The sequence below is a fragment of the Colossoma macropomum genome, unplaced genomic scaffold (genome assembly GCF_904425465.1).
Source record: "Colossoma macropomum unplaced genomic scaffold, Colossoma_macropomum, whole genome shotgun sequence".
Lineage (NCBI taxonomy): Eukaryota > Metazoa > Chordata > Actinopteri > Characiformes > Serrasalmidae > Colossoma > Colossoma macropomum.
Window position 1 is genome coordinate 17,524,231 of NW_023494797.1, and position 19,694 is coordinate 17,543,924.

Genomic DNA, 19,694 nt, shown 5'->3' on the forward strand with positions numbered 1-19,694 from the left:
AGCGCCAACACCAATCAGGGCACAGCGGCACTTTGTTTTGAGCTTGTTTTGACCTGTTGGACATACCGACCCAGTGCAAGCAAACAGTTCAACGTCAATGCAGCAGTGTAAAATTTTGGGAGTGTCTGTTCAACATAAATGATGAACTAACCTAACTTTGTGTAAATAGACCACAATATAGAAACATGTACACATACACAAACACTTTCATTTTATAGTAAATTAGTTTGGGCTAGTTTATGTTTATGAACAGAGACCTACAGATGCAGTTTAGTAAAGGAAACTCATTTGTGAATCTGAGTTTAAAGTTTTTATTAAACTTAAACTTGTAACTAAGTTGAAAATAAATCTTAAACTGAAACTTTGCTTGTTTGTAAAAAGTGATTTCAGAGCCACTCAGTTCTACCTGATGGAAACTGTTTGCCTTCAGTGTTTTGTGCTTATGATAATTTTAATAGACATCAGCGTCACTAATTAATGACATTCTATTAAAAGACTGGTTTACCAAGAGAGACACTGGAGTATTTTCACCTAAAATGAGTTAATGAAGCGAGTCTTGTTATAAAAATGATAACAGGACATTAAAGCCATAATTAATCTTTTAGTACTTTCACTTTTGATACTTAAGTACATTTGAAGGCAAATACTTTTGTACTTTTACTCAAGTGGAGGTCTAAAGGGAGGAACTTCTACTTTTACTGGAGTCATATTTTATCTTGGGTATCTCTACTTTAACTCAGGTACATGGTTTGTGTACTTCGTCCACCACTGCCCCTTTCAGAAAGGTTCTATATATGACTATTTTCTTTACTAAAGCAGCTTTTAAAAGAGTGTATACATAGTTTATTCAGTTCAGCATGTACACACGCACACACACACACACACACACACACACACACACACATATATATTGAGCACCACTGCTATAATATCAAATGCAATACCACACACCACCAGCAGAGCGCAGTAAATGACAAGAACCCAGGTTTCCCCCCAAAAGCAGGTCTAACAACACAATTAAACAGCTGGTAGTGCGACAGTATTTCCACCACACTGCGGTGCTGTCAGCAGTTCCTGATTGGGGCAGTGTGAGTGACCGGCTGATCAATAACTGGACTAATTCAGTTTCAGTTTCAGTTTTGCAGCGCTGTCAGTTTTGATCAGTGCGGGCGGTCCGAGCCGCTCATTCCTGCGGCTGATACTGACAGGATAAGACCCGCTTCACTGACTGAGAGACGGACTCCAGTTTCTGAGCATGTCAGGTATGTAAAACGCCCCAGTTCCTGAACTGGTCAGTGAGACGGGTCACGCTGCCCGGCTATGAAGGCGGGTTGTGTTTAAGCGCGTTTTCACACTGTAGTTTTAATCCGGACCCCGGATCGCTTTACTCTACGGGTTCGGTTCGGTTGGTCGTGTTGAAGCTGTTTTCGATCCCCGGAGCGGCCCGGAGAACTGATCTTTGGTCCTCGTAAAATCGGTGGTGCGGTCTGCTGCGCGTGGGGTTTCATCATTGGTTCGTTTTGTACCATGACTGTGTCGACTCGTTCGTCTCGTGCTGGAGAGCCGGTGTTGTGCCGAATTCCGACTCCCCGGCAGAATCCGACTCCCCCTCGCGTGCACGCGCTTCACGTAAACATGTGGACGTTACAGACTGCACTCAGGATTTCTTAGGTTATTTCTGTTTAAATAACGCTTTAACTTTAATTTACCTTCACAGCGAACAACACAACAGGATCTAAAGCCAAACAAAGACTCTCACCGCGACGGTTTAGTTTAATATTACGAAATAAAAACGATTGTTGTTGTTGCAGTACTTGAGAACTGGTGGGACTGAATGGCTTTCAGTCATGACGATAAGTGTTACGACACATTAAACACAGCTTTAAACCTCTGTGTGGAGCAATAAAGCTCACATCTGAGGACCTGACGCTGCAGTATTGACCGACCGAGCAACCAGACTTTCATTGCTTGCATAGCTGGACAAATTAACGAATTAGTATCCATTACTGCATAAAAGAGTAGCATATAATTAAAAATTGCAGTAAGAACAATTGTTGTAATGGTAGTAATTTAAGGTTAATTTTGGCTGAAAAGTCAGCAGCTTTTACATAGTCAGAAGGTGTATTGTGAACCTGTCAAAATGATGCCCCTCATATCTCTGGGGATGCATTATGACTGGAATGATTAATTTGTTCTGCTGACTTCTGGTTCATAGATTACAGCATATAAAGCATATGTCTCTAAATTCAACAGGGGGGATTTTACTGGGGGAGTAGAATTTTGGCAGGATTATTTTGACAGCTGCCGAAATTACACTCCCCCTCTGATCTCAGCACTGCAAGGTCTGAATGACATCTCCTTTATTTTGCTAGCATGTCCTGGGCTGTAGATTGTGTCCTGAAATGCATTTTACTTTAGATTTAACAGGAGGGATTTTACTGGGGAGGTAGAATTTTGGCAGGATTATTTTGACACTTTATTTGATATACAGTAAACTTTGTTACATTTCTGCAGAATATTATAGTATTAATACAATGTACATTTGGATTTCTGATTTGTAGAAATTGATGAGGTTCCTTTGATTAATAACATTGTAATGTCAGGCTTGTTTAATAAATCTTTTAGTTTCTTATTTCTTTCTTGTATTTCATTTATATATTTATTGACTTATGTCAAATCATTAATAACATGAAAGGTTTGCTCATGAAGAAAAATTCTGAACGCATCATTTTTCTATTCTTATGACGACTCTTGTTTTGTGTGGTGGAATTGACGTGAGCGACAGGTCGTAATTTGTTCAGCTTTACGTACTTAATTTTCATGCTCCTTTCTTTCTTACCTGTGAGAGTAAGAATGAGTGTAATTTCGGCAGGTGTCAGAATAATCCTGCCAAAATTCTACTCCCCCAGTAAAATCCCCCCTGTTGAATTTAGAGACATATGCTTTATATGCTGTAATCTATGAACCAGAAGTCAGCAGAACAAATTAATCATTCCAGTCATAATGCATCCCCAGAGATATGAGGGGCATCATTTTGACAGGTTCACAATACACCTTCTGACTATGTAAAAGCTGCTGACTTTTCAGCCAAAATTAACCTTAAATTACTACCATTACAACAATTGTTCTTACTGCAATTTTTAATTATAGGCAACTCTTTTATGCAGTAATGGATACCAATTCGTTAATTTGTCCAGCTATGCAAGCAATGAAAGTCTGGTTGCTCGGTCGGTCAATACTGCAGCGTCAGGTCCTCAGATGTGAGCTTTATTGCTCCACACAGAGGTTTAAAGCTGTGTTTAATGTGTCGTAACACTTATCGTCATGACTGAAAGCCATTCAGTCCCACCAGTTCTCAAGTACTGCAACAACAACAATCGTTTTTATTTCGTAATATTAAACTAAACCGTCGCGGTGAGAGTCTTTGTTTGGCTTTAGATCCTGTTGTGTTGTTCGCTGTGAAGGTAAATTAAAGTTAAAGCGTTATTTACACAGAAATAACCTAAGAAATCCTGAGTGCAGTCCGTAACGTCCACATGTTTACGTGAAGCGCGTGCACGCGAGGGGGAGTCGGATTCTGCCGGGGAGTCGGAATTCGGCACAACACCTGGTTTATGAGGAGTCTGAACTCTGCCTTTTCCCCCATGACTGCACAACGCCAGAGGGCGCCCGCGAGCGAGTCCTCAGTGAATGGGGGTGAATGGAGCTAAACGGCTAAAACGAAAAGTTAAAATAGTTTCTAATCACTTAAACAGAGCTTTCCTTTAATTTTAGAGAGTAGAAAGACGAATTTCACTAAAACAGCAAACAAAACGCACCTGTTTGATTCCTTTTTATACAGCAAACGGGTTTTGGGCAGTACAATGCTAGCATTACTGCTACTGAGTGCTGATTGGTTAGCATTACTGCTACTGAGTGCTGATTGGTTAGCATTACTGCTACTGAGAGCTGATTGGTTAGCATTACTGCTACTGAGAGCTGATTGGTTGGCATTACTGCTACTGAGAGCTGATTGGTTGGCATTACTGCTACTGAGTGCTGATTGGTTAGCATTACTGCTACTGAGAGCTGATTGGTTGGCATTACTGCTACTGAGAGCTGATTGGTTGGCATTACTGCTACTGAGAGCTGATTGGTCAGCATTACTGCTACTGAGTGCTGATTGGTTAGTATTACTGATACTGAGAGCTGATTGGTCGGCATTACTGCTACTGAGCGCTGATTGGTTAGCATTACTGCTACTGAGTGCTGATTGGTTGACATTACTGCTACTGAGGGCTGATCAGTTGGTGAGCAGAGCAGCTCATTGGCTGTTCGCGCTCACAGACATCATGAATGTATATGAGGGCCGTTTTAAACTCCAATAACTCGAATTCAAGAGTTTGAGATCAGCTCTTTAACATCTGTATCGTTCGCTATTCGACTCAGTTTAAACCCAACGCTTACATTTAAAGTGTCTCCTCAGCCGCCGTTCGCTCCTCTGCTGAAGCCGTCTTGAATCCTCGCCGGCACACAGTGAACCTCAGGATATGCTGGTTTCGGATTGAATTCTTGTGTGTGAAAGCAAACCAGCCATAATTGGCCTCTCCTCCAAAATGAGCCCAGAATCGGTCCTGGCCTAAATGCTGACGAATTGCTCTGAATTTTGGTGGGAGACCATGGCCAGAAAATGTGGTGAAGTGGTCAGAAGCTCACACTGCTTAACTTTGTATAACAACATAAAAAGTCAGTGTTAAATTGTGCCCTGTGTTCGGTTGTTCCCTGTGCTTCCCTGTGGTTTTGCACTTTACCTCATGGAAACTTTAAGCCCCAAAAGGGGGTCACTGCAGCATTTGCAGGTCTGTTTTTAGCACTGCAACAACAACAACACATCCACTGAACAGTACAAATGTACAGAAATGTCCACTCTGCTGTTCAGTATTAGGCTACTGAGTGATTAAAGACTTAAAAATACTTTAAATACCTAAATACCTGCTATTATGTTTAATGTAAAATATTCAGGTTAGCACAGACTATATATAGTCCATCATAGACAGTCAGTGAGTACACCTGAATCACTTTCTTTGAAAGTCAGATCAAAGTAGGATTAACTTGTTTGCGTCAGGCTTCAGCATGTGTGATGAATAGAGCCAGCTGTGAAACATGGTGGTGGTAGTGTGCTAATAAGGGCTGTTTGTGTTCAGCAGGTGTAAGAGAGGCTTGAACAACAAAAGGACTTACAAAATATCAGAAAAACAAACTAAATTCTGATGGTGAAGGGTTTCATTAGCCTAACCAGTCATACAGTTCTGTTTTGTGCATTCATTTGAATCAGTTTGTTCTTCAAATAAAAAACAAATTAAGTTGTATTGAACTGAAATCATTTAAATGTTTTAGTGAAAAAAGATGCACTTTGTTGTTATACTGTATATTTCCTAAGTAATTAGACCTCAGTGCAGCTGTATTTCTATTTCTGTGGTTGCTGATCAAGTTTTAAGAATTTAGGAGATGCTATTACCGTATAAGCAAAGCTGTAAACTCGTATTACTTGCTCTGGACGTTTTGTTATGACATACAGTGAAAGGTGTGTCATATGAAAGTGTTGAGATTAAGTAGACGAATATGCATTGGTGCTGCCAAATATTGAATACGTTACTGCAAAGCATAAATTCTCAGGCTTTTTATTTCTATACCTTTAATCAGTTAACCCTTTAAAAGCCCAGGACTTGCTGACTTGCAGGCTTTCAATTGGATAAGCCCAGTCATTTAAAGTGTTAGGCACTGGATGAACTGTCAGTATATCCAGATATAAGAGACAAAAACTCCCAACAAAAGCAGCAAACTAAGTATATTATGGGAATTATAGTCTACCGGTTATAAACTGTGCATTAAAATTCAGCAGGTTATGAGAGCAAATTACACAGCAGTCTAACAGTGTTTGATCTGACCCTTTATTAATCTTTATTTTTTTCTTTTTTACAGTAATCCAGATCTGTCACTCCATAACCCCGTTCCTTTGGGTTGGTGATTATTACATGTTTTTCCACATGTATCCACACACAGCACAAAACATAACTCACTGTCTGGTTACCTTTTGGTTTATGATGTCATACACTTCTATTTTTAGTGTATCTGCTATTTTTGTACAGCACTTTTTTATTTCATATTATGAATAAATCTTACTTTCTCAATTACTGAAGATGAACAGACATTATTTACCATCATATTAATCTCTATAATCATTCAAGCCTGCAGACAATCTTATTTGTTCAATTTTTTCCAACAGCGTGGAGTGGAAATCGTCAAAAAGAAGTTACCAAACAGAGGTGAGCGCCCCCTACAGGCTGTGGAGCAGAAATGATATAATATTGTGCAATACACTGTAAAAGATGGCTTGTCAGCTCACTTTAATTGGTTTAATTAAAGTCAGATAAATTATTTAAATGAAACTTGAATGCAAAATAAATTTAGATAAACAAGAGCAACCTCTATCAGTTCAAACCTCGAAAACGTGTCAAACCATCTTTTGTCCTGTTCCAATAAAGGGAAAGTTCATAAAAATCACAGATTTACTCTAGATGTGTTACCATTCACTTTTACATTTAAAATCAAACTTTCTCATTCTCCACCTCCAGGAACTGAAATGATGTTTTTGCCAGTATAAATGAATCCAAAGTGTAAATGGTCTTGTTTATTTTAAATGAATCTGCTTTAATCTTTTTATAGCACTGAAATGAGAATATTTTCTCCTTGGCACCAGGAAACATACTCATTTACAGTATTTGTATCTGATATGTCTTTGAGGATGTGCTTAAAAACGTCTTTCACAATCAATTTTGTGTTTATTGTGAAACTTTACAAACTTTACTTTACAGTGTGGGAGTTCCTGTTATGGGCATGGTACAAAGGTGAGCGCCCCCTACAGACTGTTGAGCTGGAATTATATCATGTTGTACTGAATAAAAGAGATAGTTAAGCAAAATAACAGATACAGATAAGCTTATTGAGAGTGAGTTAGACTGTGAATTTAATGTTAATTGTGCATTATTCTAAAACGAAGTCTTTACATTAGATTTTCTCACAGTTTTCTTGATACATGCAGTCTTTTTCTGTGCTTTCAGCTGCAGGGCCAATCCGTTTTCACCTGCTGGTCTTTGGAAATACCTTAAATTGCGATAAAGAATTCATGAAAAATCTCAGTATCAGTGCTTACCTTCGCCAAGAGTCCTTGGTGGATAAAAGTAATGTCAATTTCATTAATATACTTAATTAAAACCAAAATACTGACATCTGAAAGATGCTAATGAGGTAGAAAAAATCCCTGTTTTCCTTTTCATTTTAAAAAATGTATGTAAACATATGGAACAAAAAGACTGAATGTACTTTATCAGTCTTTGTGCACTGAAGGTGTCTGAGCTGTAACGCTGTGTAAGAACTAACCTCGCAGTGCGCAGGCTGGACTGAAGCCTAACTAGCGCTTAAGCACAGCCTCCGTACAGCTGCTTTAAAACAGTGCTATGTTGTAGGAAACAAGATGGTGATTAAAGTAATATAAGATTGTATTCTGTGATTTATACAAGCAGTTTAGTAACAGAAAAAACCTGTGTTAAAAAAATTACTTGCATGCCCTGAAAACACTCTTTGGCTCAGATCTTATTAAAATGCTGACGAATCGCTCTGAATTTCGGTGGGAGACCATGGCCAGAAAATGTGGTGAAGTGGTCAGAAGCTCACACTGCTTAACTTTGTATAACAACATAAAAAGTCAGTGTTAAATTGTACCCCGTGTTCAGTTGTTCTCTGCGCTTCCCTGTGGTTTTGCACTTTACCTCATGGAAACTTTAAGCCCCAAAAGGGGGTCACTTCAGCATTTGCAGGTCTGTTTTTAGCACTGCAACAACAACACATCCACTGAACAACACCAATGTACAGAAATGTCCACTCTGCTGTTCAGTATTAGGCTACTGAGGCTACTGAGTGATTAAAGACTTAAAAATACTTTAAATACCTAAATACCTGCTATTATGTTTAATGTAAAATATTTAGGTTAGACAGACTATACTGAAATGACAGAGTCCATCATAGACAGTCAGTGAGTTCACCTGTAATTATTTAAGCACTGTTACACCCTTTAACAAAGCTTTATGGCTGATTGACTGTTTGTTTGGATGCTACACTAGCATCGCGTCTACTTCTTGTTTCATATCTTCAGATATTACCGCGGTGTGCAGTGTTACCCGGGTGGGGCATCATAACTGACGTGAAAAAGCATTTGTTTTGCTTTGGTGACCTGTTATCCTGCAATACTGTAAAACCAAAAATAATTAGAAAGTTTAGTTCACTTATATGATCACCTAGTAAGTGAATGCTGTAGTTAGCATTAGCTTAGCTAGCATGACAAAAGCTCTGCTCACCACAGAACATGTTCTGATTTGGCTAAGTAAAGCACCGACACGAGTTTAAATGATAATGATTCGAATCTGAGGGAGTGAAGTGGAGCGGCTGGTGCTGACGGGGCAGAAAGGTGAAATTAAACCTGTTCTGTGGTGTTTGATCTGTAGCCTGATTGGCTAACTTAACGTTAGCTTAGCGAGAGGCTACAGACCCAAACAGCGCCACACACCACAGTGCAGGTTTGATTCTGAACTAACTCCTGCTAAAACAAGTGTAGATGATAAAAACTAAAGTCTGAGAGAGTAAAAGTGGAGTTGCTGGTGTTGAAGTGACAGAAATAGAACCTGTTCTGTGGGATTGTAGCATTTAGGCTGAGCTAAGAATAGTGTGGCAGGCCAAACATACCACACAGCACAGCACAGGCTCGGTATCAGCTAACTAAAGCTAAAATGACCCCTGTTTTGAAGATATATGAGGGTGTAAAGTTGAGTAAGTGGTGTTAGAGTGAAAGCTGAACGAGTTCTGCTGTGTTTGTAGCTCTTAGTTGTCGCTGAGCTGCTATCATACATAGTTTTTACTGGCTCTGACTTCTCATGTCTTTTTATCAGCGCCACCTCTCGACTAGCCCCTCTAAAACAGAAATGAGTGAAATGTGTTTGGTCTTTTAGGCAAGGAATAAAAATGTGGCATCATAATTTTCAAATATCATCATCATTTTGAAATACTGCCTTACACCTTAATATTATTATACCACCTAACACAAGGCTGGACAAAGTCAGCTGTTAAAACCAGAAGTTTGGTCATTTATGGGCACTGTGTAATCCGTCATGGCTCTACATGGCAAGGGATCATCTGATAAAGTAAGAAACCAGAAAAACTGCAAAACATAAACTGCAACACAGGTGCAGCAGTTATTAGGACATATTTGGAAGAGCCACACTACCAGTAACCAGCCTTCCACAAAAGGTGACAGAGCACACAGCCCAGTACTTACACTGAAAAACAGAGCGTTTACAGCTTAGCACAGATTTATCTCCAGAAGCTGGCCTGAAGTCAGCCTCTAAGGATGGTATCCAAGAATAAAACCCATTACTTACAAATTGACACAAAACTGCACGACTACGGTTTGCAAAAGAAAACGAAAAGTAGCCTGATTGGAATATTGGAATCACTTTCTTTGAAAGTCAGATCAAAGTAAGATTAACTTGTTTGCGTCAGGCTTCAGCATGTGTGATGCATAGAGCCAGCTGTGAAACATGGTGGTGGTAGTGTGCTAATAAGGGCTGTTTATGTTCAGCAGGTGTAAGAGAGGCTTGAACAACAAAAGGACTTAGAAAATATCAGAAAAACAAACTAAATTCTGATGGTGAAGGGTTTCATTAGCCTAACCAGTCATACAGTTCTGTTTTGTACATTCATTTGAATCAGTTTTTTCTTCAAATAAAAAACAAATTAAGTTGTATTGAACTGAAATCATTTAAATGTTTTAGTGAAAAAAGATGCACTTTGTTGTTATACTGTATATTTCCTAAGAAATTAGACCTCAGTGCAGCTGTATTTCTATTTCTGTGGTTGCTGATCGAGTTTTAAGAATTTAGGAGATGCTATTACCGTATAAGCAAAGCTGTAAACTCGTATTACTTGCTCTGGACGTTTTGTTATGACATACAGTGAAAGGTGTGTCATATGAAAGTGTTGAGATTAAGTAGACGAATATGCATTGGTGCTGCCAAATATTGAATAAGTTACTGCAAAGCATAAATTCTCAGGCTTTTTATTTCTATACCTTTAATCAGTTAACCCTTTAAAAGCCCAGGACTTGCTGACTTGCAGGCTTCCAATTGGATAAGCCCGGTCATTTAAAGTGTTGAGCACTGGATGAACTGTCAGTATATCCAGATATAAGAGACAAAAACTCCCAACAAAAGCAGCAAACTAAGTATATTATGGGAATTATAGTCTACAGGTTATAAACTGTGCATTAAAATTCAGCAGGTTATGAGAGCAAATTACACAGCAGTCTAACAGTGTTTGATCTGACCCTTTATTAATCTTTATTTTTTTCTTTTTTACAGTAATCCAGATCCCTATCAGACTCTGTGACTCGATAGCCCCGTTCCTTTGGGTTGGTGATAATTACACGTTTTTCCACATGTATCCACACACAGCACTTATACATAACTCACTGTCTGGTTACCTTTTGGTTTATGATGTCATACACTTCTATTTTTAGTGTATCTGCTATTTTTGTACAGCACTTTTTTATTTCATATGTACTCTATGAATAAATCTTACTTTCTCAATTACTGAAGATGAACAGGCATTATTTACCACCATATTAATCTCTATAATCGTTCAAGCCTGCAGACATTCTTATTTGTTCAATTTTTTCCAACAGCGTAGAGTGGAAATCGTCAAAAAGAAGTTACCAAACAGAGGTGAGCGCCCCCTACAGGCTGTGGAGCAGAAATGATATAATATTGTGCAATACACTGTAAAAGATGGCTTGTCAGCTCACTTTAATTGGTTTAATTAAAGTCAGATAAATTATTTAAATGAAACTTGAATGCAAAATAAATTTAGATAAACAAGAGCAACCTCTATCAGTTCAAACCTCGAAAACGTGTCAAACCATCTTTTGTCCTGTTCCAATAAAGGGAAAGTTCATAAAAATCACAGATTTACTCTAAATGTGTTACCATTCGCTTTTACATTTAAAATCAAACTCTCTCATTCTCCACCTCCAGGAACTGAAATGATGTTTTTGTCAGTATAAATGAATCCAAAGTGTAAATGGTCTTGTTTATTCTAAATGAATCTGCCTTAATCTTTTTATAGCACTGAAATGAGAATATTTTCTCCTTGGCACCAGGAAACATATTCATTTACAGTATTTGTATCTGATATGTCTTTGAGGATGTGCTTAAAAACGTCTTTCACAATCAATTTTGTGTTTATTGTGAAACTTTACAAACTTTACTTTACAGTGTGGGAGTTCCTGTTATGGGCATGGTACAAAGGTGAGCGCCCCCTACAGACTGTTGAGCTGGAATTATATCATGGTGTACTGAATAAAAGAGATAGTTAAGCAAAATAACAGATACAGATAAGCTTATTGAGAGTGAGTTAGACCGTGAATTTAATGTTAATTGTACACTGCTCTAATGTTAATTGTGCATTATTCTAATACGAAGTCTTTACATTAGATTTTCTCACAGTTTTCTTGATACATGCAGTCTTTTTCTGTGCTTTCAGCTGCAGGGCCAATCCGTTTTCACCTGCTGGTCTTTGGAAATACCTTAAATTGCGATAAAGAATTCATGAAAAATCTCAGTATCGGTGCTTACCTTCGCCAAGAGTCCTTGGTGGATAAAAGTGATGTCATTGTAGCTTTTGTCACCATTGTGTCTCGAGCTGGAACGGACATAGAAACTGCTCTTCAGACGATTTCTGGTAATGATGTCGCACAAAAACACTGATGCTTTTTCACTGATTCTATTACTGAAATGTTTCTCATGAGAAAATTTGCACTTCAGACTTGAAGCCTTATTATACTGTCGTTCTGTGTTCCCTCCCAGCGAGCCGGCCTGTCATTCTAGTGGTTCTCCACCACACGTTTGATGCAGAATTCGTTGCTCCAGACAGCAGACTGAATGTTAACAGGAGTGATGTGTTCACCGTGGACTGTCTGTTTCATGAAGACCGAGGGCTGCTGAACTGCCGCCGTAACATAAAGGCTTGCAAAGAAACAGCAGAGCATCTGAGTGCCGTCAAGTGGGGGACGAGGTTGCTGGTGTGATGAAATCTGGCGGAACAGAAGAATGCTGGGACGTCTGTTTACTCAAGGCTACATATATATATATATATATAGAGAGAGAGAGAGAGAGAGAGAGAGACAGTTTATACAATTCAGCGAGATCCTAGTTTGTACATAATGCCTGTCATATGATATGCAGTCATATTCAAACATTTAGTTCTACATTTTGATGATTTTCTACGTGAAAATAAGTTAACAAATCCTCTACAGAGAGTTATGGTGCATTTTATATTTTATGGTATATTTTTTCCAAAATGTCAAATTGTGCACTACAGGTTGCAGAATAATGGTATATTTAAGTCTGTCTCTTTAGAGGATTGTTCACTTATTTTACTTAGAAAATCAACAGAACATATTGACAAACATTTCACTACACTGTTAGAAATAAAGGTTCTGTTCAGGTACATTTTCCATTCATCAAGATACAAACAGTGTAAATGTTCCCTCAAAGGTACAACAGTGGTTTAAGGTCTGATTGTGAACCTTAAATAAGTTTTTCCAGGTGAAAAGTTCGTATTTGTACCTTTTCATAACCGAATGTTTTAAAACAGAACAGTAAAATAAAAGCCTGGAGACGAGACGGGGTGTGTGGAGTCAGTACAGCTTAGAACATATCATTTCAGTGGATTATGGTTCAGTTATGTTCCCTGACTAAAGGTACTGAGATGGAGCCTTGAGGGAACCACCCCAGTGACAAGAGGGGCACTGCCCCAGTGACAGTTTAGTACCTTTATTTCTGAGAGTGTAGGGGTGTTTAGACTTGTGCATATGACTGTATATATACATATAACAGGCAGACAGAGATCATTTGCCACCATTTCCACCTCTAAAATTAAAATGAAAGTCCTGCTCATAAATAAATGAATAAATCAGTGCAAAGTGGAAATGAACAGTATTTTTAGAGTTTAGTTTACTAAGGGAAACGCACTGAAATTTTTAGAATTTGTTTTTAGGCCGATGCTGACTTTCTTGTGCTGTAACACTGGCTGTGGAAATTTAGCAGCAAATGTTTAACTGGTTACAGAAATGTTTACATAGTGTGAATTTAGGGTGAAAGACAACATGTACTTTGTTTTCCAGATCTCATGGAATGTAAAGGTGTAATATGCATCACTTTAATATTTTCAATAGCAATAGTAATACTTTGAATGGTACGATTACTGACTATGTGTCAAACTATCTTTTAAGATACATGCTTATTAAAATTATATGAATTAGATTATTAAAGCAATCACACAATGAATAATACAAGCACACAAAGCATAAATAAAAGCACTTTATTGTGGATGTTCGTTCTGATTAATTTTGATATTATCTGCTGAATCTTCTTTTGTTCTGTCCATATACATTAAAACCTGGGTTAACATTTCAGTTCCATGCACATAATCATGCTGTTCATTTTAGCACTTTTGCACTTTTTCCAAATTATGCAAAAATGTGAAAACAACAATAATGGAGATACAAAGTTTTTGCGCAACTGGTTTACAACTCACTGCTGTTCTGCAGCAATGGAAGTAAATTAAGCTTTGAAAATCGATGCAGGTGTCCCAACTTTTACTGATGACTTCCAAACACAGTATGTTGTATATTGCTACTGTAATGATGACAAAAAGGTACTTAACCAAGGAAAACATTCTTTTAGCTTGATTAACAGAGCATCATGCCTAAAATCTGCAAATCAGCCAAATCAGGTTGTAATTTAATCAGCCAGTCTAGGTAGACTGTGAGTAACATAAGTGACATTTCCTTTTTCAGTCTAGTTCCAAACAGCTGTGTCAAGTTTTGTTTTGTATTGTTTTAATTGGCCACACAATTTCATGATATGTCTATGAAAAAGTGAAAGTGAAAGTTTTTCTCTTTGAGTAGTTTAGAGAAACGCAGCACTGTCAGACCACAGAAGCTCTCAGGACCCAAATCTGTCAAGATGCTTGGAGGTTTGTTATTCTTTCTACACTTATAAACACTTTTTTGCGTCTGTTATCGACAAGCTCAGTTATTTTTCAAAGTGCAGGCAGAAAGAATGATGATGTCAGAGCTGGATGAAGGGGCTTAGTTAATGTGATGACCGACCGGCCTCTGTTTTTATGGACTTACCTTTTTGAGACTGATAAACTGTGACCTTACAGTGCTGAATTAACTCTTTCAGTATTTAGTTCACTGCTGGAGTGTTGAAATTACTCATAAGGTGTAAAAATAAAGTGTTAGCGTTGCTCTTGAAGTGGCAGGATATACTACATGTAGGCCTGTAAATAGAGAAAACAACTAAATTGGTACAGTTTTTCTCTGCCTGCTGCAATACGTGTCATATTTGTTATTTATTCATGGTTTCATATTGTGCTTATGGTGTAAGACTCACATAATGAGTATGTAAAAAAATGTTAAATGTTGAAGTCATAATTAACATATGGGAACTAGATGACATGATGTTGCTCATTGGTGAAAACCAAGCCTGAATGAAGTAAATGTCTCTCTTACTAACATAAACTTTGTTATAATGTGGGAAGTTTTCACCGTGAACCTTTTGACTGCAGCTTAACAGGAAATTGTGTTTGAGTGCAGGCCTAAAGGCCACCGCATACCACATGCGTTGTGTAGCAAATGCAGCACAAAGCGCTGCTGTACTACACAGAAAGTGTCGCAGTGACAGCGCGAAATAAAATAAAGCCTTTAACATAATTTATCACGTATCAATTTATCACCTCATCACAAACACATCAGTTTTCAAGTTGAAAAGCATGAGGTGAAAAAAGACTAGGCTACACACTTAAAAAAGACGGTTCTTCAAGGGTTCTTTGCATTATTAAAGGGTTCGTTGCATCTTTGCATACTGTGTTTTATATATATATATATATATATATATATATATATATATATAGTACAGTAAATAATCAAATAATCTACAATCTACAATGTTGTGTTTTTACTTCTCCAGAGTACCGTGTGGTAAAATTCTTCATGATGGTGTTTGGGAATGCTCTTTATTCCCACATACACTTCATAGACCAGCTCACAGCACGTCTTCATCTCCGTGAAGTTGTTTCAGAGGAGGAGAGTGACATCATTATCGCTTTTGTCGCTGTTGTGTCTCGAGCTGGAACAGATATTGAAGCTGCTCTTAAGGAAATTGCATGTAAGACACTTCATTCAGGTCAAATTTAACCTTCTTTAAACTGATGCCAAATACCAACAACCCAAGTATACTTACAAGTAAGAGTATCGATAAAGGTAATCTCTCCAGTAAGAGTATCGATAAAGGTAATCTCTCCAGTAAGAGTATCGATAAAGGTAATCTCTCCAGTAAGAGTATCGATAAAGGTAATCTCTCCAGTAAGAGTATCAGTAAAGGTAATCTCTCCAGTAAGAGTATCGTTAAAGGTAATCTCTCCAGTAAGAGTATCAGTAAAGGTAATCTCTCCAGTAAGAGTATCGATAAAGGTAATCTTTCCAGTAAGAGTATCGATAAAGGTAATCTTTCCAGTAAGAGTATCGATAAAGGTAATCTCTCCAGTAAGAGTATCAGTAAAGGTAATCTCTCCAGTAAGAGTATCGATAAAGGTAATCTCTCCAGTAAGTGTATCAATAAAGGTAATCTCTCCAGTAAGAGTATCAGTAAAGGTAATCTCTCCAGTAAGAGTATCAGTAAAGGTAATCTCTCCAGTAAGAGTATCAGTAAAGGTAATCTCTCCAGTAAGAGTATTGATAAAGATAATCTCTCCAGTAAGAGTATCAGTAAAGGTAATCTCTCCAGTAAGAGTATTGATAAAGATAATCTCTCCAGTAACAATGACATAACTGGAAATGTTCCCATGAGCTCGAGTTTAAACTTTCATTTCATATGCCTGTCTGCTCCAAACAGTGTTGGGGTAGTAGCTCAAGACTGTAATCCTTTACAAATTATTATCATTACTTATCTCAAAATGTAATGAGATTACTTTACTTAACACTTCCTGGATCCTCACTAATCATTACTTCACTTCTATGTACTTTCTAAAACAAATCTGTATCGAAAGGGAAATTCATTCCGGTGCTTTATTAGAAATAAACACAATCTCAGTAAACACTGTTTAACACTCCCTGCTTTTGAACAAGACAGCCAGTTTAGTTGATTACCATTATAAATGGCTGATGGTATTTGAGAATCTAAAAACTAGCCAGTAAAAACAGTTGCCTCAGAATACATTGTGCTCTAATTCAGCTCTACAGGTTATATTTAGGTAGCGTTGCAAAAATGTGCTAATATGAGCAACACAAAAGTGAGAAGAAAGTTGGCAGTGCTGCACTTTTTCTGGACAGAGCAAATTGCAGTAAACAAATGATTTCCTCTCTCTCTCTCTCTCTCAGCGTCCCGTCCTGTTGTTCTAGTGGTTCTCCACCACACGTTTGATCCAAATTTCGTTGCTCCAGACAGCGGACTGACTGTTAACAGGAGTGATGTGTTCACTGTGGACTGCCTGTTTCATGAAGACAAAGGTCTGCTGAGATGTGAGCGCAACGACCGGACACTGAAAGCAGTTACTGACCATCTGATATCTAAAGGAGCGTTGGCCTGGCCACAGGAACGTCTTAAATCGGTAATAAAGAAACTAAAACATTATTTCTATAACAGTTTTCAGCATCAGGGAAACAGCAGAGAATATATATTTAACAGAAAACCACACAGAAATCTCAACAACTGAATATATCACATTGTCCAGTGTTGAGTGTGCGACTCTGTACTTTTATTCCAGCTTCCATTCTTTTCAGGAGACTCACTTTCAGTTCCTCAAAGAATCTGCAGACACACCTCCAAAGTTCAGTCTTAGAAGCTGGTTGATCATTTTCTGAAGTAATCAAACACATTCAGTGGTGTTGAGGTCTGGACTCTGGGGTGGTCAGTCCATCGCTCAGCTTCTTTGTTTGGTGTGTCCGTCTCCTTTTCTCAGTGAGGTTCTTCTCGAACAGCTACACCTCCTTTCAGACCATCAGCGCTGGGTCGTCTTCTCACAGTGGAAGGATGGACAGAAACACCTGTGGATGTTTTCAGATCTGAAGCAGCTTGATTTTCTCCTCTCTCTCAGAGATGAAAGCTTTAAGTGCTGTTTATCTGATGGGGGCAGTTTTGGGGTTTACCAGGTCTTCCAGGTGGTTGTTAGGAGACACATATTCTCTGGAGCTTTTAATCAGTTTTTGAACTCCAGTTTTGGGAACTCCTGTTTGTTCACTTATTTTCCTTTGACTTTCTCCTCATTTATGAAAGTGGATTGTCTTATATGTAATTTTAGAAACATGTCCTGAAAAAAAAAACTCAAACCTAATGTTGGGAGAAAGAAAGGAAAGTGACTATTGTACAGTACTAACTGTTCTTTGAGACTTCAATTCTTTTTACTAGAATTAAAATGCAGTGGAGAACTGATCTCAGAGAGTGCAGGCTAAGCAGACTCTTTCTCAGAGACATACATCTGTTGTTATGGTGCTGAATCATTGTGGTTCTTGTGTAATGTCCACTCTTATCTGGTTGTCTCACTACTCTTGTTGTTTTTTCAACAGTTCCTTCCACGGAAAAGACTCACGCACATCGGCCAGTACCTGCAGCAGCAAAAACGAATTCTTCGGGTGATAATTTGGGCTCTGTTTGGCCTGTTCTCTGGTATGCTTAGTGGGGACATGCTTTGTGGGGACATGCTTGGAGGGGACATGCTTTGTGGGGACATGCTCAGAGGGGACATGCTTAGTGGGGACATGCTTAGTTGGCTTAGTGGGGTTGTTGATTGGGCTCTTTGTGACGACGGGATACCTTTTTTATCTCTGTTTTTGTCACAGATAACTAACCTCAGAAAGTTTTACTGTGACTGAACTCTGAAATTTATAATGCATATAAAAAATGCTGATTTTTCGATTTACGATTCGCATCGACTCAGAAATACAAAATACAAACCGTTTATGTTCTACTTCTGTTTTTCCACAGGTAAAATTACTTTTTGTTAAACTTATTGAGATTAATACTTTTTTGAAGTCATTTGTATTTCCTACTATCGCTTTTGATTCTACCTCTTGCACATATTCTGTATTTACTGTCTATGCGGTGGTAAACATGCCCCGTCCCAACTTTTTTGGAATGTGTTGTTGGCATAAAATTGATATTGAGCATATATTTTAAAAAAACAAAAACATGTCTCAGTTTCAACATATGTTAAGTTGTCTTTGTACTATTTTCAATTAAATATAGGCTTTAAATGGTTGGCATTTTATTAGATTCTGTTTTATTTACATTTTGAACATTGTCCCAACTGTTTTGGAAACGGGGTTGTACAACCACACATCACCAGCAGAGCACAGAGAATAACAAGAAACCAAGTGAGATTGGAAATTTTAAACTGCAATTGAATTTTTAGTGACAAAAGTAGGTCTAATTATACAGCAATAACAGCAAGTAGTGCAGCAGCATTTCTAACATACATTACAATACAGTCATGTCAGAATGTGTTCCTGAATAAGGACAACAGGAATGATGTGTTCGCTGTGGACTGCCCGTTCCACTAAGACCAAGGTCTGCTAAGATGTCTGCACAACAACCGGGCACTGAACAGGGGTGGCACCACCTCCGAAAAGTGGTGGGGCAAAACACATTGTTTCAACAAAAAGTGGCTGGCTGAGTGACACTGTGCAATTAGGCCACTGACTAAAACTGCCTTTCATGTCATGCTAATGACATCTTTATAAACCTACTCAGAAGTGGGTTGTAACTAGTTACACTGACTCAAGTATGTGTACTTCAGTAAAATATTGATGGGTTTTTACTCTCCTGAGTATTTTCAAATCATAATACTTTTACTTCTACTAAAGATATTATATAGTAGAAGTATATTAGTAAGTAAAGGAATCTTTTTACTCTGTTACATTTTAGCCATTCATATCTAGATACTACTTCCACAGTTTGTGTTTCATTTCAGTTTGTTTTGATGGTGACTGTATCTGTACTGCTTTGTGATTGGTTACATCTCTGACTGTGGAGCTTCTGTATTTTAAACCAAAAGAATCCCAAAAAGAGCATGCAGTTATTAAGACGTTCCACTGTGGTGCCCAGTACTACTTTTGTATTTCTACTCAGGTTGTTTTGGGGAAGGTACTTTTACCTGAGTACTGATTTAGGCTACTTTACCCGCCTCTGACCTGATCATGAACAGTCAGGTTTGATTAATTCAAAATCAAATGCATATCATCGTTTTATTGTTTGTCCCTTGTTATTCACAGCAGCTCGTGGTGCAGGAATGATATGAGTGTTTGTAAAGAGTCACATGTTAAAGCAGCAGGTTGGGCAGACAGTACAGAGAAAATGTGCAGCTCTGGTGTTGAATTCCCTCGTGACTCAATGCGGTTCAGCTGTTCGGTGCTGCCTCAATTCGGGTGGAGTCGCATGTAATGAATGAACTAAAGAAAAAGTCTGACAGGTTCCCACCAACCAAGGCGGGTCTAAAAGCGGCTCCCAGCTGAATAGGAGATTCTGATTTGCTCTGAGTTTTACTCT

The 19,694-nt window shown here is 38.2% G+C and overlaps 2 protein-coding genes across 4 annotated transcripts; both read left to right on the forward strand.

Moving 5' to 3' along the window:
* Positions 1 to 1,028: 1,028 nt before the first annotated feature.
* LOC118817675 lies at positions 1,029 to 12,634 on the forward strand. Of its 3 annotated transcripts, XM_036584522.1 has the most exons (9): positions 1,029 to 1,262; positions 5,962 to 5,999; positions 6,266 to 6,305; positions 6,855 to 6,887; positions 10,449 to 10,498; positions 10,772 to 10,811; positions 11,361 to 11,393; positions 11,629 to 11,826; positions 11,952 to 12,632. In XM_036584522.1, the coding sequence occupies exons 1-9, from the start codon at positions 1,256 to 1,258 to the stop codon at positions 12,170 to 12,172; spliced, it is 660 nt and encodes a 219-aa protein (XP_036440415.1). In that variant the 5' UTR covers positions 1,029 to 1,255; the 3' UTR covers positions 12,173 to 12,632. The 3 variants fall into 3 exon arrangements, with proteins under 3 accessions (XP_036440415.1, XP_036440417.1, XP_036440416.1); XM_036584524.1 differs by lacking the exons at positions 6,266 to 6,305; positions 6,855 to 6,887; positions 10,449 to 10,498 and having other exon boundaries at positions 11,952 to 12,634; XM_036584523.1 differs by lacking the exons at positions 5,962 to 5,999; positions 6,266 to 6,305; positions 6,855 to 6,887.
* Positions 12,635 to 13,741: 1,107 nt separating this feature from the next.
* On the forward strand, positions 13,742 to 18,124 carry LOC118817377. Its single transcript, XM_036584015.1, has 4 exons — positions 13,742 to 14,124; positions 15,123 to 15,320; positions 16,532 to 16,761; positions 17,717 to 18,124. Exons 1-4 carry the CDS (start codon positions 14,115 to 14,117, stop codon positions 18,020 to 18,022), a joined length of 744 nt encoding a protein of 247 aa, XP_036439908.1. The 5' UTR covers positions 13,742 to 14,114; the 3' UTR covers positions 18,023 to 18,124.
* Positions 18,125 to 19,694: the final 1,570 nt, after the last annotated feature.